We start from the raw sequence: 20311 nt of genomic DNA, 5'->3' as shown, positions 1-20311 counted from the left end.
GGAATAACTGACAGGCTCGGGACACACCAAGATATCGGCCTTTTTAAAAACCAAACATGCTTGGACAAGATGCCTAGCGTTCTTACACGAATACACGTTCCTTAGCGCCAGCATTCAGGTCCCGCTCCCACAGATGTCCTACCTACATTCCGACACGCTGCGCTATGCACTACTTGACCATGCCTCTGGGCCACACTCGCTGCAATGAATACATATAGTTTCGGATTCCGAAAATGCACGTGCACGAGTGCCCATAGCACGACAAGGTTATATACATGCTTCAAAATATATCGCAAATTTTGCTTGAATGCAATTCATTCAAGCCCTCCAAGATACTGTTGTTTCTGTATGTACAAACCGCTAAATGTTGTCACTTCCGTTAAAAAGCAGGGGCCGAATCCACGAAACAGTTCGCTTTGGAACGCGTTCGCTTTCTCTCGAGCCACCTCGCTCCATTGGCCCACCGCTGGCGGTGACATCACTTCGCGGAGGCGGGACCACGGATTTTGTTTACGTCGCGAGACATGTCAATCAAGTGAAAGCGAACGCGTTCGGTCGCTGCGTGTGGAACCCTGAATATGGCGTTCGCTTCGGCGCGAGAAGAAACATGCCGGTACCTCCCGTCGCCCCGCTGTTGTTAGCGGCGCTCAGCGAATGTTATCGGCGGCATCGGCGGTCGCGCGTGCATGACAATCCTTTCAACATGTATGACGATGCCTTCCGAAGGCATTTCAGGCTGTCGAAGGGACTTGTACGCCGGCTATGCGAGGAGCTAAAACCCCACCTTGCACCAACGAGGAAAAGTGCGCCCACAACAGAGCGCAAAATACTCTGCGCGCTAGGGTTCTTCGCTACCGGGGGCTTCCAGGCGACAGTCGGCAGCGAGGCAACAATACGGCCCCCGCAGTCGTCTGCGAGCCGGACGATTTTGGCCGTCGCTCAGGCAATCGTGCAGGTCGGCACGAGAGGTTAAAAACGCGCCGAAGTTAGAATACAGCCCCTTAAACATGCAAGCAGCCGAGATGGGACCGCCCGACAAAGCCGATTGGATGTTTCCTGCCCCATCGTCCTCCCGCAGTGTTCGTCCCATCCTTCTCCCCCCAATGCCTACGTCAGAATGACGTCACGCAAAGCGAACGCGTTCCAAAGCGAACTCTTTCGTGGGCGCAGGACATCTGCTTTTCTCTCCCCCACTCTTTCTCCACCATCCGCCGCTCCGGTTCCCTCACAGCTGTTAACCTTGGAGCCGCAACGACCGGAGCCGCTGAGCTTGCGTCGCGTCAGTAGAGTCGTCGACTCGGCCTGTGTGAGCGGCGCAGTCAGTCAGCTTCGAGCTGTAGCAAGTTTGGCAGCCGCTGCGGTTCCACTTTGCATTGGCAAGGCCTGTATACCGAAACGGTAAGGTTCATGGTTCGTCACTCATCGTGAGGCCGGGTATTGCGTTAATGACTCGTTCCATTCATTTTCCGTACTTCCATCCTGCGACTCGCAGCTGCGATCGGCCCACACTGCGCCGCTTTCGGAGCACCTATTCTGCTGCTAGAGCTAGAAAGGAACTAAGTGCAATCAAATCGTTGTATACTGGACATTTAACGTCTTGTTTTTGGTTAGGAACATCCGAACTGTAGCGAGAGAAAGACGACGCAGTGGGCGGACGTTGGGCCTGAACCCGAAACTATAGAACAGCGGCGGTCCGTTTCCACTGGCCATTATGGCTCCGCTGTACTGGTACAGTTATGGAACAGGAAAACTCGCTTCAGTCGCTGGGTATTCTGACGTAAATATACAGGGTGATAAAAAATAAGCTTTAGAGATTCATCGCCATCAATTCTGGCCAAAACATTTTTCAACGGGAAAGAGTTCATGAACGTAATTTTTTTTTTCAAATAATGTAAGATTTCGCTATAACAGTCAATATACCCGCAGATCACCCGACGGCAGTCTTATATTTCTTTTTCTTTCATTAACATTTTGGTTATGGTCAAAAGCGTTCCCCATTGGTTTTCTATGGCACTCTTAACTGTTCGTTGCGATCCATGAAAACACTTTAAAAGAAAGATTTTGCTACACATCAGAAGAGTAGCTCATTACCTTCAGTATTTCCATGACGGTGTCATAAAACTTTCGAATTTTCAAAATTATTGTCCGAGAATGCTGGACATGATTTAAAAAAAGGGCCCTTAGAGGTACGCGAAATCGACCCATGTACATAAGTTATGCGGTCAAGGGGACAAAAATGAGATAATTGTAACCGTCAAACACTTAATTAAGTAGATTATATTAATGAACTTTTTAGACTCTCCGGCTAGAATGAATTATTTTAGCGGAAACCTAAAGGCTGTAGCAATTTTATACTACTACATTTGGTATCCTTACAGTGCACACGTGTTCCGAGATATTGGGTCCCAAAGTTTTCACTGATTATACGTAATTACGCAGCCAGGTGGTTGCAGTCGACTCGAAACTCCTCCTAAGTGTGACGCAGCTGCGTGTTGTGTCGGAAGTCTCCGCCATTTCGATAGCCGAAGGCAAAAGGAAACAGTTATCAGTTTCATAGTTCGCCCTACGTCGTTGGGATACGATACGCCAGCAGAAAAGAGAGCCACGCTGACTGGGGATCGGCTGCGCATCCATTCTGAATCCTGTCTAAACACAGACCCCGTGGCCCAAGACATTCGACTCCGTGCCACATAAAGCACGCGTTCACGAGGGCTGCCCGCGCCCGCATCCGTACTCCAAACTCTGACAAGCCTCGGCATCACGCAAGCGAAGAACGACGACGTAATGCGAGCCGTCGACAGGCGCGCTGCGAGACTCCAAGCTTCGAGCGAGAGCATTTTCCCAGAGAGACGCCGACGAAACGACACGCGTCAGCACGGTCCTCCCAGCTCTGCAGATCCTTCGAACCTACTACGTATTTATGAACCAGCTCGTTTTACCCTTGTATCCTTAAGCTCAAATAAACCAGTTTGCTTTTAATCGAGAAGAATCCGACTACTTCGTCGCTGACATGGCGCCAAGTCACGCCCGGAGGACTTCCGCGCTGATCCTCACGCCTTGCACGCGCAGTTACGCGGATGGAGCTGAAAATTTGGAATATGTATTCAGAAACACGTGCGTAAGAGGAAAATTTACCAAATAGAATTACGCACGAATACGACTGTGTCTAAAGTTCCCAATATAAACATGCCCACTTACTGCGGTCACTAAAATGTTCATTTACCGACTGTAGTTAATTAAATTCCTTACGTTGACAATTATCACCTTGCTTTGTGTCCCACTGGCCTCATAACTTATGTGAAAAAGTGGTGGATTTCACGCACCTCTCAGCGCCTAATTTTAAGAAGTGTGTGCAACTTAATTTTCATCTCCTTGTATATGAGACACGATGATTCGCCACGCGTTCAATTACATCGTAGGTGTTCTTCGCGGCATCTCGATCAGATGCAGCGAGGATTTTCGGATTTAATTTAGATAGGTACGGTAGGTACAAATAGGTGTGGATGTAGCGGAGAGTTACAAAAAATGATATGGGAGTAAATTTGTAAATTTCGGTCTGGCAGTTAGCTGCGTCGAATGAAAATTTGTCAGTGTACGTGCGTCAGACCGTTCCGTAACTATGTGTAGTCGCAGCGCTTCGGGCAGGTGCAGGTTGAAGTCTCTGAGCCGCATGTCAAAGTATGTGCGCACTGCATGGAATTGGACTACACGAGTGCAGTGCGTGGCAGATTATTTGCAGTCGGACAGTAAATGTGTTGACTGTGTGCGCTTCACATGTGGCGCGGCTGTTTTCTCCACTGGTTGGAAAACCGTCGTATGTATTCCGCCGCCGCCGTGCACACCTACGTGGCGATTACAATTCATGTTTACTTTCCTTAAAAATTTCTGTTATATTGGGAATTTTATTTACATTATTTCAAATCTTTGAATATTATCAAGCTCAGTTTTCAATTACTGATAGAATTTTTGGTTCATTCTATCAGTAATTGAAAACTGAGCTTGATAATATTCAAAGATTTGAAATAATGTAAATAAAATTCCCAGTATAACAGTAATTTTTAAGGAAAGTAAACATGAATTGTAATCTCCATTATAACTATGGTCCCTCGTAGTTCAACTCGGCGCTGTAAATCGCGAGTCATTTTTGGGTTGTTGATAATCGCCAAACTTGGAAGGCATCGCTTCGTGCTTGCTTATTGCCTTGACCCTGTTGCAAATCAAATTTATTTACTTAATTTACTACGATATTTATTTCAGCTGTGAGACATGGCGACCCCAGCGGCTCTGTACACCATGGGAAAAGTTGCAGGTGCGCTTCGCTATTTTGCGTTCTCTGTTGAGCATCAGAACTGCTGTGACTACCAACATAGCTATACAAGCCGTTAGAAAATGCATACTCTCTCGAATTGAAGTAAAGTGCACGGATCCGGCTGGCGTACCTTAAATTATATCCAAACAGTGCCAGCGTTGTCAGACTACTTGCCAAATATGACGTCCGAACGTACTGCCAAGTTTGACGGCCACAATGTTGCTGTTCACGCCCCGTGACGCGTTGCCAGGCCATGCCTTGGGTCTCCTTTTCCCCACCCGCCTCCTTCGCCTATGGAATGCCGTGATTACCGCTATATAAGGCAGGCTCTTTCTCCTACTTACTCCTACCCAACCTTTATTGTGTATGACAGTTATTTGGCATTCCCGCCAACCTTATCCCTTCAGTTCCTTAATGCTTACACTTTTTGTTTAACAGTTGCCTTCTAATGCGGCTTTTCTAACAGCCAGGCAAGGGCACGGGACGATGGAGTTACCTGCATGAAATGCGCCAGCGCGGAAGGCATTCGAAAAAATCCTAATCGTAATTCGACTGCGTAGGTCGAATCACCATGTTGCCAGTGCTCTCGAGCTGTACAAATCCACTGATTAAAATGCGTGAATTTCAATTTTCTATCCAGCCTAATCTGAGATTCGCTGCTGCGCAGCTTATCCACGCATTGCTTAATACCTCGGCAAAGCACGTTTCGGTTTTGGGGCAGAAACGTTTCGCGAAAACAAGACACTGATGCAGCCGGGGGCTCTTAAGTGGAACAAAAGCAAAACATTTGAATTGTCAGCATCCTTTTTTTTTCACAGAATTCCGCTTGTTTTCTTTCGCTATTGTCGGATTTTGTTGCCCTGTGTGGTCGGCTTTAGAAACATATACGGATTACAGACTCACGCTGGAAATGCTGCGCTTCTCAGAACATATCTAGCAATTTTTTTTTTGTATCGGCTTGCCGATTGGAAGGAACATTTTATACACAGAGAACCCAATTTTCAAGCCGCATGTGCGTTCGCAAATTGGATTACAAAAATACACACAGAACCCCGCTTTGTCCTGGATTTCGTTATTGCATATGCACTTATGCCGTTTACTAACTTCCGGATAATGGCCGTTGGACTCGAAGAACGGGCGACGGAATAGCATCCGCCCAATGCTGGTACAAAAAACCGCCCAGGAAGTGGTCCGATTGAACAGAACAGTGGTACTGCGCATTTGTGCATTTAGTGTTCAGAAGCAGACACTGAAAGGTTTCTTGTCACATTTTCCGAAAGATCCACTCTAGTATTCGTGCCCGAAAGTGTTAGAATTACGTACTATTTCATACACCGCATTTTCACAACGCATAGTGTACCTTACGTTTCGATAGGTTTCCACTAGCATTTATAACAGCAAAACTATCGCTCCCCAGAGCTTTCACAGCCTCTTCCTTCCTGTATACACTCGTGCGTGCATGTTGTGGTCTTCTTCATGTGCAGTCGGAGCGGCGGTAATGCTAGCCACAACCCCAGCCGTGCTGAGTGTTTTAGGATTCGGCGCAGCTGGGGTCACGGCTGGCTCGATGGCTGCCGCTGCCCAGTCTACCATGGGTGGCTTCGTTGCAAAAGGAAGCCTCTTCGCCATCTGTCAGAGCTGGGGAGCTGCGGGAATCCCGGTCGTCGTCAAGACTGCGGTGGCGACTGTCGGAGGGATGGCTGCCGCTCTAATATAGCTCATTTACATTTGTGCTCGGCCCAGCGCCCCCACGCCCCTGGGCCCCGGCAGGTTTCGACAACAGCGGCCGCTGTGGCTATGGAGATGTTGATTTGGAGCGCAATAAACGCTGGATCCAATTTCACTCGTAAACTGACACTGGATGTTCATGCTCCTTTCCTCGAAGAATACGGACACCTGATGGACACAGTGCCTATGGCTGCTAGGCAGTATCATCATCAGCAGCAGCAGCCTGACTACATCCACTGCAGGGCAAAGGCCTCTCCCATATCCCTCTGCTACTAGGCAGTATAGGCTGTATGAGTGCTACTTGAAGCTCGGGAAGCGATGCGAGCAGATCAGCTTCGCTGGCCACTCCGCGAGAGCACGAGGCTGCAGCCGCAGCCGAACACGCCTCGTGCTAAACTGCGGCACACCGTCGCGCTCTGCATTGCACATCGTCTTCTTAGTCCAGCAATATATATATATATATATATATATATATATATATATATATATATATATATATATATATATATATATATATATATATATATATATATATATATATAGAGAGAGAGAGAGAGAGAGAGAGAGACAGAGAGAGAATCTCCACCACCACATACTAGCAGGCGAGGGAGCTTTAATGCTCTCGTATTAAAAATCAGTTTGTGTGGTGGCAGAAAGCCTGTAGGTGTCCCGCCGCTGGAACGAGCTGGGAAGCACAAGAGAAATTGATATAGGGGATAAATTTAATGGAAGCATGTGGCGTCAGCAGTACTTAATGCAGGTGCATTTAAAACATTTTCCCATGGCACTTTTGCTGCAGTAATTATGCTCTTCAACTAAATGAATCTTGCAGTTAAACCTCTTGGATTGCACTTCTCCTAGACGGCATATAATAGGATAAAAATTTCATTACACAGCTTGTTAACACACCACGAACGCTTACCGGACGCCATCATGGATAGGTATATAAGCATGAGTCCATGATATTAATAGTTCGAAGGTGAATGTGCTGAGATGACTGTGGGTAAGGTGCTAGTGTTGTCGTCTTTATTCCTTGTGAGTTGCAGATTATTTGGCAGCTCGTTAATTAAAGCTGTAAAATGCTATTAAAAGGATTACGCTGTCACCATTGCGTGGTGCGCCAACCTGGCGGGCTGCTTCACCGAGTTTTGTCACTCCAAGGTTAAATAACGCTTCCAAAATACTACTTTAGCCTCTATTTATAAAGCGTTACATCTGCTGCACCAAGATGTTTCAAGACATGTCCATGTATCCGTGTTCGGACATCCGTCGGATGACCTACGCCTGGTCTGCAGACTTGCAACGGATGGTGCAACGGACGTGTGGGGGATGACTTAGGGTAAAAAACAGGCCGACCGACGGATCCCGAGGTCCGAAAGTGTCGTGCGTTAAACCGTCCGACTTCCCTCAGACGTCATATGCCGCGTGGGCCAGGTGCATTTAAAACAATTAAGTCCAGCACTTATATCGCTTAGAATGTAGATAATTATACAGAGCACCTGCAAACAAACATGTGAGCGAAACCATGCAATCTTACTATTTCCGATTCAGCTTTTCCCAGGCAACACAACTACATTTGCGGAGCCGCCGCGGTGTCTCATTAGTTGCGATTCTCGGCTGCTGACCCGAAATTCGCGGGTTCGATCCCGGCAGCAGCGGTCGCATTTAGATGGAGGCAAAATGCTAGAGAGCCGTATACTGTGCGATGTCAGTGCACGTGAAAGAACCCCAGGTGATCTAAATTATCCGGAGCCCTCCACTACTGCACCCTTCATAGCCTGATTCGCTTTTGGACGTTAGATACCATAAAACCAAAGCCCAACAACTCGGAGAGAAGCTGAAGAGAAGTGCGAGAAGTCACCCCTAGGTGAGACTGCAATTTCCTCTATATATACGAGGGCTGCACGCACGCAATGTCATGGAGAAATAATCAAATTTATGGGGCAATGAAAGATTTAAACATGGTTCACAACTGCTGAGAAAGGAAGAATGGCTATTTTCAAACAGATAATACGGAGAGCTATGAAAGTCTACGCGCAACTGCCGTATCAGTGAGACAAAGGAGAGACTGAAAAGGGCCCAGCGCGCTCAGTTCGGGGCCTATTTATCATGCACAATGAACAATACGTAAAACGCTGTTCTCCGAATGCACGGGCCCTCATATCAGTATTCAGTATCCACGCGCCGTTTCGACGTGTCCTGCACATAATACGAGCAAGCTGCGGATATGCAGAGTTGCTTTCAGTTTCGGTTTCAACCTCAAAAACACTTTTGCACGAATGAAACTTTTGCAATGTGACTGCGCGAATGCTATAAAAATTGCTGCTAAATATGCCTGAGTGAAGTTTAGGGGTCTATTTTCTGAGTAATTTTGGTTTAGCCCGTGTGATCAAATGTCGTCACATCCGCTCAGCGACAAAACTTAACTCCCTTTCCGTCCACTCCGTTTCTTCCAGCCAGACCGAGCCACAGCGAGCCGTCGCCAGTCGGGTCGGTTGGGTCAGCTGAGTCAGTGCGGCGTAAGCTGCGGGAGCTGTAGTGAGGCAAGGTTCGCAGAGTTTTCATAGCCGCTTCATTTCGTCTTTGCATTGAAGAGAAGCCCCGCGTCGAAAAGGCAAGATTCCTTGTTCTTACTACAATCGCTACTCGGCTGGAAAATGTAGCGATTCGTTTTCCTTTATTCCTCTGAGCCGCTACTGCGATCGGTCCGTGCCACGTTTACACTAGCCACGTTGTTATCGCGGTCTCCACTCCGTGTGGGGAGAGATAGAAATAAGCGAAGTGAAATTAAGCCGTTACGTTACCTGACTTGTCATTCCCGCGGTGTACTTCACCGACAGAAGGAGGACGCGTCGGGCTGACCTAAATACGCAGTCAGCCCGAATACGAAACTATAGAACAAGGACGGACCGTTTACGATGGCGTTTTTCGAGAAATTTCACATAGCTAGCTGTCACGCGCACCGTTGTGTCGTTGCCCAGTCATACAGGACGTCGGACGAAGGAAAGGGTTTTCGATTCGACTGTGCTGTTTGAAAATAGTAAGCTTAGATCTAGTGTGCACGTCACGGAAAGTTAGTGAAAGCAGCTTGAAAAGTTTGAAAGCTTTAGATGTATAGTTATGTTAAATGCGAGTTTCGTGCTAACTACATTAATGACACCCGCGCTTATTAGCTGCATAGATTTGCCGCGCTTTAAGGTTGTGCAGGTTGAACACTTGCGAAGAAGGCACTATGAACCAGAAGTTTTGTATTTATAAAGTAGACTGACACACGCTTAAAAAACGTAAGGGTTTACTGACGGTTCGACTGCATGTTGCATGAAGTAATAGAGCAGGTGTAGGTGTATAAGGTCCATGATCTGCATCCGAACTACAACTGTGTGAAATAGTGGTAGAGGCTGTGCGAAAACGGCAGTTTGGTCCACAAAGGCAAGGTTAAATAAATTATTGAACGTCTGGACTCTGCCGAACTAGTGGTACAAAGTTAACTAAAAACGATCCCGTTACGCGGCTACTTAACCCTGTTCTGGTACATTTCCCGCCAAAATTTCTTGGTGACTTTGCTCCCTGCATGAAAAATAGACTCATTTTTTGAATGTTATTATTTATCACCCTTCGAAGAATTCTGTTCATACCTTATGCTTGCATTTGCATTGCTGAATAACGGTATACGTTTCATCTGTTTATTATCACTTGCAGTTGCAAGACATGGCGGACCTCTTTACCATCGGTGCATCTATAGGTGTGCATCGCTATTTTACATTTGTCATCATGTGTGAAGACTTTTAATTTTTGGTTGCTAAATGAGTGCGAGCACCTGAAGTGTTTCGTTTGGTTTGGCTTATGACGGTTTAACGTCCCAAAACGACTCAGGCTATAAGTGACGCCGTAGTGAAGGGCTCCGGAAATTTCGAACACCTGGGGTTCTTTAACGTGCGCTGACATCGCACACTACACGGACCTTTAGAATTTCGCCTCCATCGAAATTCGACCGCCGCGGCCGGGATCGAACCCGCGTCTTTCGGGTACGCAGTCGAGCGCCATAACCACTGAGCCACCACACTTTTATAATATAACTAATAAAATCAGCTGTGGACAGCAGTTGGTATTTTCGAGATATTGGCTTTATAAGTGTCTAATATTCATGCTGTCTTCCTGGCCTCAACAGAGTGCTATCGTGACCGCTAGACATTAGTGCTCATTTGGATGTATAATAAAAAAATAGATTTGGACCAGTGTAGTCACATAATTGCTCCAGCACCCATGTTCTGAGCAGCTGAAAAAATTTGATTCTTGTGAAAACATGTCATGATTTCTGTCAGGTTGAAGGTTGACTCTGTAGTTTGCTGTTCTGCATTTTATCCATGCATATCCAGATGTATAGGCTTGGGACATGTAGTTTCGTTTCACAATGTGGCCAGGTATTAGCTCCTGGCAGCAATGGTGCAGACTGTCTGGCCAGCACACACAATGTAAGAATCACTAGCTGAGCAAAAGATTTCTAGGTATATCGATATTTGTAGGTATCCTTATTAGGGTGCCGTCACACGTTATGGCTCGACAGGAGTATACCTCCATCATGACTTCAAATATGTTATGTAAATTTCGATGCCTCTCTAGCTGCAGTACATTTACTTCCCTAAACCCATCCTAGTATCTCCTTTATAGCCTTGTTTCTGAGAATTGACTATACCTTGACTTGTTTTAAACCGCAGTGCATCTCTAATTTGTGTAGTGGTGGTTGTACCGAGGGTCGGAGCACATGGCACTTAAAGAGTCTGTTTCATTGTTTCCGTGTCTTGTATAGAGCAGCAAAAAAAATTACTATGATGCAGGATTTCAGCACTTCATTGTGAAACATCCAGCTCTAACCTCCAAATGTGCAGTGGAATCCTGGAGACGGATTCCCTATTTAATGTTATCTGTATTCAAGCGCTAAGGCCGGTTTGCATACAATTTCCTTTATCCATTGAATATTTGGTGCATTATACTTTGTTTTTTGGCTTATCCTACTCTTGTGGGAGATTTAGTAATGAGCCAGCCAGTATCGACGCTAAGCGTTTTAAATGCCTGAAAGCTTACTGCCCATTGCTTCGCACTGATGTTGCTCTTCGCCTGCCGTGCTTCAAACCACTACCTCTGCACATTGCCCGTAATTGTTTCATTAGTCAGAACTACCACGCGGAGCCCCAGCTGGCCTTAGCCGATGTGGATCGCAGTGTGTGTGCATCCAGAGTTAGGCTTGGAAGTGGGCGCGCCGATGGCAGGTTGAAAATTATTTTAGCACTTGCTGAAAGTCTGTCGGGGAACGGAACTGCGCATGCGTATAATTTCTCTGCCCCGTGTACAGCGGGAGCGGCAGTGGCGCTCGTCGCGGCGCCTGCCGTCTTGACTGCCGCAGGGTTCGGGGCCGCTGGCGTCGCGGGTGGATCGCTGGCCGCCGCAGTCCAATCAACCATGGGCGGAGTCGTGGCTAAAGGCGGCGTTTTCGCCCTCTGCCAGAGCTGGGGAGCCGCGGGCATTCCAGTGGTCGCAAAAACTGCTGTGGCGGCGGCAGGGGCGGCTCTCGGATACAACGCCGCCGACTAAGCCACCGACTGCGCGCCCCTGGCCTCGACTTTTGGTTTACGGTCAATAAACTTTGCTGCTACAATGGCGGGAGACATTTCGGCTACAGAGACGTCCATATGCACAGTACTTTAATTAGGACTGCTCAGCTTTCACTGTGCCCACTTCTGTTTACTTTGGGTAAGTGCTTTATACAGATCGCGTTAATTTAGCGCCTCCTTTCGGAAGTAGATTCCGGAACTCTGGCAATCATGACTGCTATTGTGATATTCCAAAACCCAGTAGAACAAAATGATTTACCAGTGGATTCAAATGGTACACAATTGGTTCCACTTGGGACGGTGATTCTCGCTGCTTTGACAAGGCAGATATATTGTGCCGAACAGTGCTTTCCAACTGCCTCCAAGGTTACTCAAAAGAAATTGCTTTTCACTTTCAATTTTTGCTACAAATGAATTCCAGTTGGGTTTTTCAAGAGTTCCAGTTCGAGCTTTCTGACTAGGCACTGTTGAACATTTGCATAGCCTCGCGTAGAACAAGTATAGGTTTTATAAAAAATTTCGGAAGATTAAACTACTAATTGGTAGTCAACGCTTGCGCCACCATCCCTGGGCAAAAAAAAAATGAAAACTGCGCTCATTGGGCAAGCGCCATTGGTTTAGCATGGGGGGACCGCGTTATTTTGGCATATAAACTGAAGGCAAAAGTGTCTTGTACATTCACTGAGCATAATTGGCGCTGTGTGACTATATACTGTTGCTGTAGTTTGTGTACATGTATGCGTGTTGAATTCATTTCAGTTCGCTTGTAAATGTCGGCACCTGCCTGCAAAACCTCTCGAGTCCCTCAAGCCACTTCCGTTTTGTTTTACCCGAACATTGCAGTAGATGTCAGATTGCACAAATATTTGACACATCGTGTATTTTGCGCAACATGAGAAGCACATTTTGTACCTCCTGAATGCACTCCAGTTGCCTGGGACCTATTGGCTCCAATTTCTGAATTGGAAACACAATCGGAAAATCTCACTGTCCCGTTAACGTCCCAGAGCGACTCGGGCTATGAGGGACGCCGTAGTGAAGGGCTCTGAAAATTTCGACCACCTGGGGTTCTTTATAACGTGCACTGACGTCGCACAGTACACAAGTGGAAAATTCTAATGGGACCACTTGTAAATTTCCTAATAGTAATCAGCTTTTCGGCTATGAATGCTGTCAATGTGCGTATGCTGGTCACGCTTTTTTTGTGCGTTAACATTATACTCGAACAAGACTCCCAACTTGATTCCAACGGGAAAGGATGCAGCCACAGAACTGTCCTACTACACAATTACATTCAGTGTGGCTTCGGATCATGAATACGTGTAGTCTTCAAAGTTGTGACTCAAGGAAAAAGCCGGCAGGTTTGTTAACTTCCTTGAATTATGCGTTCACGGGGAGGCCAAATTGAGAGCATATCTGCTGGAAAAGTCTGAGGGACAAGATATTTTGCACACCTACACAAAAATTATAGCCGCTTCGTGTTTGGATTGTATCGGACAATATTAAGACTACACCGCGCATTCACCTTAAACCACAACAAATGATTCAGCGTGAATACCGTGCCTAGTGTGCCAACTGCGAGTGTGTGTGTGTGTGTGTGTGTGTGTGTGTGTGCGTGTGTGTGTGTGTGTGTGTGTGTGTGTGTGTGTGTGTGTGTGTGTGTGTGTGTGTGTGTGTGTGTGTGTGTGTGTGTGTGTGTGTGTGTGTGTGTGTGTGTGTGTGTGTGTGTGTGTGCTGCGGGGCAACGACGACAACAAATGTGTCGTATATAAAGTGTTTGCTTATGCATTAGTAGCCCGCCTCTTCCCCCGTTGATGGCCTCGACTCTTCCATTTCCGACTGCGAATTGTGCGCACCCTTCCAGTCTTAATTTCCCTGCTCGCGTCTAGAGCGCTCCATGGCTCCCTCCCACTTTACTCTGCCTGTGCGTCAGTCACTGGTTGTCAGTCGACAACAGTTTCGTATAAACGACTTTTAATAAATGGTAACTGGATGGATTACATGATATATCGATTTACGGTTCGCGGAGCAGCGCTTTTATCCGATTCGGCTCAACGAAACCTGAGGTGCTTCTTTCCGGCCCGTCAAACTCGTGACCACCAAGCTCGTGATCTCGTCGAGTCGTCATCATCGCCTCTGCCACAGCCAGTCTCGAGAGGAGTGCGTGCTTCTCGCGCTCGCCTCCCCCCCTCCCCCCTCCCTCTCGAGACCGGCCGTGACTCTGCACTCTCTCCCCGCTTGTTTCTTCACAGATGGCGCAGATGTTAGGGTGCATCGCATCGAGGCACCTAGGAGATGTATGAGCAGACAGCTGGCTGCTTCACTCGCCTCTCTCCTGGAGTTAAAACAGTAAAATATCTCCCAGCAGCAGGATTTCGCGATGTGTGCACAGAATGTTAGCTAACGGAAGGGAGAAAATCACGTCTCGCTGCTAACCGTGCATAAACACACATTACTTGAAACCTCGCTTGAAATAGCGAGATAGCAGGTGGCTGACGATAATATATTAATCAGGGGAAAAAAAAGCTGCTTTCGTCTCTTTGTCGTAAGATAGCTTTGTTTACTAGACGGCAGCTACACTGACGCTTCATCTCTGTAAGAAGTTAAGCCGATACTGCCACCGTATATTCGATCGTCTGGGGGCGGTCGGGGAGTGCACTCGTCGAGGCACTGTACCCTACCCTCTTACGTTGGTTGAGGATAGCGGCTTCTATAGTGCGAGCCTAGCATGCACGTCTCCTGCTGGCCAACGCGTCTCATGGAATGAGCCTGTGAAGTGACATGCCCAGACAGCATCGAACTTTAAAATATTGTTTAAAATTGTTACGTAAGTCGTCGCTGCCGGGGGCTTCCAGGCGACAGTCGACAGCGAGGCAACAATACGGCTCCCGCAGTCGTCTGCGAGCCGGACGATTTTGGCCGTCGCTCAGGCAATCGTGCGGTCGGCACGAGAGGTTAAAAACGCGCCGAAGTTACAATACAGCCCCTTAAACATACAAGCAGCCGAGATGGGACCGCCCGACAAAGCCGATTGGATGTTGCCTGCCCCATCGTCCTCCCGCAGTGTTCGTCCCATCCTTCTCCCCCCAATGTTACGTCAGATTGACGTCACGACAAAGCGAACGCGTTCCAAAGCGAACTCTTTCGTGGGCGCAGGACATCTGCTTTTCTCTCCCCCACTCTTTCTCCACCATCCGCCGCTCCGGTTCCCTCAAAGCTGTTGACCTTGGAGCCGCAGCGACCGGAACCGCTGAGCTTGCGGCGTCGCGTCAGTACTCAGTAGAGTCGTCGACTCAGCCTGTGTGGGCGGCGTAGTCAGTCAGCTTCGAGCTGTAGCAAGCTTGGCAGCCGCTGCGGTTCCACTTTGCATCGGCAAGGCCTGCATACCGAAACGGTAAGGTTCATGGTTCGTCACTCATCGTGAGGCCGGGTATTGCGTTAATGATTCGTTCCATTCATTTACCGTACTTCGATCCTGCGACTCGCAGCTGCGATCGGCCCACACTGCGCCGCTTTCGGAGCACCTATTCTGCTGCTAGAGCTAGAAAGGAACTAAGTGTAATCAAATCGTTGTATACTGGCTGACCGGACATTTAACGTCTTGTTTTTGGTTAGGAACATCCGAACTGTAGCGAGAGAAAGACGACGCAGTGGGCGGACGTTGGGCCTGAACCCGAAACTATAGAACAGCGGCGGTCCGTTTCCACTGGCCATTATGGCTCCGCTGTACTGGTAAAGTTATGGAACAGGAAAACTCGCTTCAGTCGCTGGGTCTTCTGACGTAAATATACAGGGTGATAAAAATTAAGCTTTAGAGATTCATAGCCATCAATTCTGGCCAAAAAATTTTTCAACGGGAAAGAGTTTATGAACGTAATTTTTTTTTCAAATAATGTAAGATTTCGCTATAACAGTCAATATACCCGCAGATCACACGACGGCAGTCTTATATTTCTTTTTCCTTTCATTAACATTTTGACTATGGTCAAAAGCGTTCCCCATTGGTTTTCTAAGGCACTCTTAACTGTTCGTTGCGATCCATGAAAACACTTTAAAAGAAAGATTTTGCTACACATCAGAAGAGTAGCTCATTACCTTCAGTATTTCCATGACGGTGTCATAAAACTTTCGAATTTTCAAAATTATTGTCCGAGAATGCTGGACATGATTTAAAAAAAGGGCCCTTAGAGGTACGCGAAATCGACCCCTGTACATAAGTTATGCGGCCAAGGGGACAAAAATGAGATAATTGTAACCGTCAAACACTAATTAAGTCAATTATATTATTGAACTTTTTAGACTCTCCGCCTAGAATGAATTATTTTATCGGAAACCTAAAGGCTGTAGCAATTTTATACTACTACATTTGGTATCCTTACAGTGCACACGTGTTCCGAGATATTGGGTCCCTAAGTTTTCACTGATTCCACGAAATTACTCGGCGAGGTGGTTGCAGTCGACTCGAAACTCCTCCTAAGTGTGACGCAGCTGCGTGTTGTGTCGGAAGTCTCCGCCATTTCGATAGCCGAAGGCGAAATGAAACAGATATCAGTTTCATAGGTCGCCCTACATACGTTGGGAGACGATACGCCAGCAGAAAAGAGAGCCACGCTGACTGGGGATCGGCTGCACATCCATTCTGAATCCTGTCTAAACACAGACCCCGTGGCCCAAGACATTCGACTCCGTGCCACATAAACCACGCGTTCACGAGGGCTGCCCGCGCCCGCGCCCGTACTCCTAACTCTGCCAAGCCTCGGCATCACGCAAGCGAAGAACGACGACGTAATGCGAGCCGTCGACAGGCGCGCTGCGAGACTCCAAGCTTCGAGCGAGAGCATTTTCCCAGAGAGACGCCGACGAAACGAGACGCGTCAGCACGGTCCTCCCAGCTCTGCAGATCCTTCGAACCTACTACGTATTTATGAACCAGTTCGTTTTACCCTTGTATTCTTAAGCTCAAATAAACCAGTTTGCTTTTAATCGAGAAGAATCCGACTATTTCTTCGCTGACATGGCGCCAAGTCACGCCCGGAGGACTTCCGCGCTGATCCTCACACGCCTTGCACGCGCTGTTACGCGGATGGAGCTGGAAATTTGGAATATGTATTCAGAAACACGTTCGTGAGAGGAAAATTTACCAAATAGAATTACGCACGAATACGACTGTGCCTAAAGTTCCCATATAAACATGCCCACTTACTGTGGTCACTGAAATGTTCATTTACAGACTGTAGTTAATTAAATTCCTTACGTTGACAATTATCATCTTGCTTTGTGTCCCACTGGCCTCATAAACTTATGTGAGAAAGTGGTGGATTTCACGCACCTCTCAGCGCCTAATTTTAAGAAGTGTGTACAACATAATTTTCATCTCCTTGTATATGAGACACGATGATTCGCCACGCGTTCAATTACATCGTAGCTGTTGTTCGCGGCATCTCGATCAGATGCAGCGAGGATTTTCGAATTTTATTTAGACAGGTACGGTAGGTACAAATAGGTGTGGATGTGGCGGAGAGTTACAAAAAATGATATGGGAGTAAATTTGTAAATTTCGGTCTGGCAGTTAGCTGCGTCGAATGAAAATTTGTTAGTGTATGTGTGTCAGACCGTTCCGTAACTATGTATAGTCGCAGCGCTTCGGGCAGGTGCAGGTTGAAGTCTCTGAGCCACATGTCAAAGTATGCGCGCACTGCATGGAATTGGACTACAGGAGTGCAGTGCGTGGCAGATTATTTGCAGTCGGACAGTAAATTCATCATACAGCTGTGTTGGCTGTGTGCGCTTCACATGTGGCGTGGCTGTTTTCTCCACTGGTTGGAAAACCGTCGTATGTATTCCGCCACCGCCGTGCATACCTACGTGGCGATTACAATTCATGTTTACTTTCCTTAAAGATTACTGTTATACTGGGAATTTTATTTACATTATTTCAAATCTTTGAATATTATCAAGCTCAGTTTTCAATTACTGATAGAATTTTTGGTTCATTCTATCAGTAATTTAAAACTGAGCTTGATAATATTCAAAGATTAGAAATAATGTAAATAAAATTCCCAATATAACAGTAATCTTTAAGGAAAGTAAACATGAATTGTAATCTCCATTATAACTATGGTCCCTTGTAGTTCAACTCGGCGCTGTAAATCGCGAGTCATTTTGGGTTGTTGATAATCGCCAAACTTGGAAGGCATCGCTTCGTGCTTGCTTATTGCCTTGACCCTGTTGCAAATCAAATTTATTTACTTAATTTACTACGATATTTATTTCAGCTGTGAGACATGGCGACCCCAGCGGCACTGTACACCATGGGAAAAGTTGCAGGTGCGCTTCACTATTTTGCATTCTCTGTTGAGCATCAGAACTGCTGTGACTACCAACATAGCTATACAAGCCGTTAGAAAATGCATACTCTCTCGAATTGAAGTAAAGTGCACGGATCCGGCTGGCGTAACTTAAATTATATCCAAACAGTGCCAGCGTTGTCAGACTACTTGCCAAATTTGACGTCCGAACGTGCTGCCAAGTTTGACGGCCACAATGTTGCTGTTCACGCCCCGTGATGCGCTGCCAGGCCATGCTTTCGGTCTCCTTTTTCCACCCGCCTTCTCCTTCGCCTTTGGAATGCCGTGATTACCGCTATATAAGGCAGGCTCTTTCTCCTACTAACTTACTCCTACCCAACCTTTATTGTGTATGACAGTTATTTGCCATTCCCGCCAACCTTATCCCTTCAGTTCCTTAATGCTTACACTTTTTTTTTAACAGTTGTCTTGTAATGCGGCTTTTCTAACAGCCAGGCAAGGGCACGGGACGATGGAGTTACCTGCATGAAATGCGCCAGCACGGAAGGCATTCGAAAAAATTCTAATCGTAATTCGACTGCGTAGGTCGAATCACCATGTTGCCAGTGCTCTCGAGCTGTACAAATCCACTGATTAAAATGCATGCATTTCAAATTTATATCCAGCCCAACCTGAGATTCGCTGCTGCGCAGTTTATCCACGCATTGCTTAATACCTCGGCAAATCACGTTTCGGTTTTGGGGCAGAAACGTTTCTCGAAACCAAGACACTGATGCAGCCGGGGGCTCTAAAGTGGAAAACATGCAAAACATTTGAATTGTCAGCATCCTTTTTTTTTTTCACAGAATTCCGCTTCTTTTCTTTCGCTATTGTCGGATTTGTTTCCCTGTGTGGCCGGCTTTAGAAACATGTGCGGATTACAGGCTCACGCTGGAAATGCTGCGCTTCTCAGAACATATCTAGCAATTTTTTTTTTGTAACGGCTTGCCGATTGGAAGGAACATTTTATACACAGAGAACCCCATTTTCAAGCTGCATGTGCGTTCGCAAATTGGATTACAAAAATGCACACAGAACCCCGCTTTGCCCTGGATTTCGTTATTGCATATGTACTTATGCCGTTTACTAACTTCCGGATAATGGCCGTTGGACTCGGAAGAACGGGCGACGGAATAGCATTCGCCCAATGCTGGTACGAAAAACCGCCCAGGAAGTGGTCCGAGTGAACCGAACAGTGGTACTGCGCATTTGTGCATTTAGTGTTCAGAAGCAGCCAGTGAAAGGTTCCTTGTCACATTTTCCGAAGGTTCCACTCTAGGATTCGTGCGCGAAATTCTTAGATTTACGTACTATTTCATACACCGCATTTTTACAACGCACGGTGTACCTTACCTTTCTATAGGTTTCCGCTAGCATTTATAACAGCAAAACTAGCGCTCCCCAGAGCTTTCACAGCCTCTTCCTTCCTGTATACATTCGTGCGGGCATGTTGTGGTCTTCTTCTTGTGCAGTCGGAGCGGCGGTAATGCTAGCCACAACCCCAGCCGTGCTGAGCGCCTTAGGATTCGGCGCAGCTGGGGTCACGGCTGGCTCGATGGCTGCCGCTGCCCAGTCTACCATGGGTGGCTTCGTTGCAAAAGGAAGCCTCTTCGCCATCTGTCAGAGCTGGGGAGCTGCGGGAATCCCGGTCGTCGTCAAGACTGCTGTGGCGACGGTCGGAGGGATGGCTGCCGCTCTAATATAGCTCATTTACTTTTGTGCTCGGCCCAGCGCCCCCACGCCCCTGGGCCCCGGCAGGTTTCGACAGCAGCGGCCGCTGTGGCTGTGGAGATGTTGATTTGGAGCGCAATAAACGCTGGATCCAATTTCACTCGTAAACTGACACTGGATGTTCATGTTCCTTTCCTCGAAGAATACGGACACCTGATGTGCACAGTGCCTATGGCTGCTAGGCAGTATCATCATCATCAGCAGCAGCCTGACTACATCCACTGCAGGGCAAAGGCCTCTCCCATATCCCTCTGCTACTAGGCAGTATAGGCTGTATGAGTGCTACTTGAAGCTCGGGAAGCGATGCGAGCAGATCAGCATCACAGGCCGCTGCGCGAGAGTACTAGGCTGTAGCCGCAGCCGAGCACGCCTCGTGTTAAACTGCAATTCACTCTCGCGCTGTGCATTGCACATCGTCTTCTTGGTCAAGTAATATATATATATATATATATATATATATATATATATATATATATATATATATATATATTATAAAGAGAGAGAGAATCTCCACCACCACATACTAGCAGGCGAGGGAGTTTTAATGCTCTCGTATTAAAAATCAGTTTGTGTGGTGGCAGAAAGCG

The 20311-nt window shown here is 47.1% G+C and overlaps 1 protein-coding gene and 1 long non-coding RNA gene across 4 annotated transcripts; both read left to right on the top strand.

Moving 5' to 3' along the window:
* Positions 1–1201: 1201 nt before the first annotated feature.
* Positions 1202–19836, top strand: LOC144093529 (interferon alpha-inducible protein 27, mitochondrial-like). 3 transcript variants are annotated; one of them, XM_077627056.1, is made up of 3 exons: positions 1202–1398; positions 4258–4309; positions 5794–6160. In XM_077627056.1, exons 2-3 carry the CDS (start codon positions 4267–4269, stop codon positions 6024–6026), a joined length of 276 nt encoding a protein of 91 aa, XP_077483182.1. In that variant the 5' UTR covers positions 1202–1398; positions 4258–4266; the 3' UTR covers positions 6027–6160. The 3 variants fall into 3 exon arrangements, with proteins under 3 accessions (XP_077483182.1, XP_077483181.1, XP_077483180.1); XM_077627055.1 differs by lacking the exons at positions 4258–4309; positions 5794–6160 and adding exons at positions 17922–17973; positions 19466–19836 and having other exon boundaries at positions 1242–1398; XM_077627054.1 differs by lacking the exons at positions 1202–1398; positions 4258–4309; positions 5794–6160 and adding exons at positions 14908–15040; positions 17922–17973; positions 19466–19836.
* Positions 8494–11690, top strand: LOC144093528 (uncharacterized). Its single transcript, XR_013306296.1, has 3 exons — positions 8494–8651; positions 9737–9779; positions 11388–11690. It is a non-coding gene; the product is annotated as an uncharacterized LOC144093528 (long non-coding RNA).
* Positions 19837–20311: the final 475 nt, after the last annotated feature.

Source organism: Amblyomma americanum, chromosome 6 (assembly GCF_052857255.1).
Source record: "Amblyomma americanum isolate KBUSLIRL-KWMA chromosome 6, ASM5285725v1, whole genome shotgun sequence".
NCBI classification, from domain to species: domain Eukaryota; kingdom Metazoa; phylum Arthropoda; class Arachnida; order Ixodida; family Ixodidae; genus Amblyomma; species Amblyomma americanum.
Note: the sequence above shows the minus strand (reverse complement) of the source record. Positions and strands in the feature narration are given on the sequence as shown.

Excerpts from the sequence above, each read along its gene's own strand:
- LOC144093529 (XM_077627055.1), top strand. The coding sequence starts at position 17,931 with ATGGCGACCCCAGCGGCACTGTACACCATGGGAAAAGTTGCAG. Across the intron at positions 17,974-19,465 it reads CACCATGGGAAAAGTTGCAG|TCGGAGCGGCGGTAATGCTA; the intron begins GTGCGCTTCACT and ends CTTCTTGTGCAG.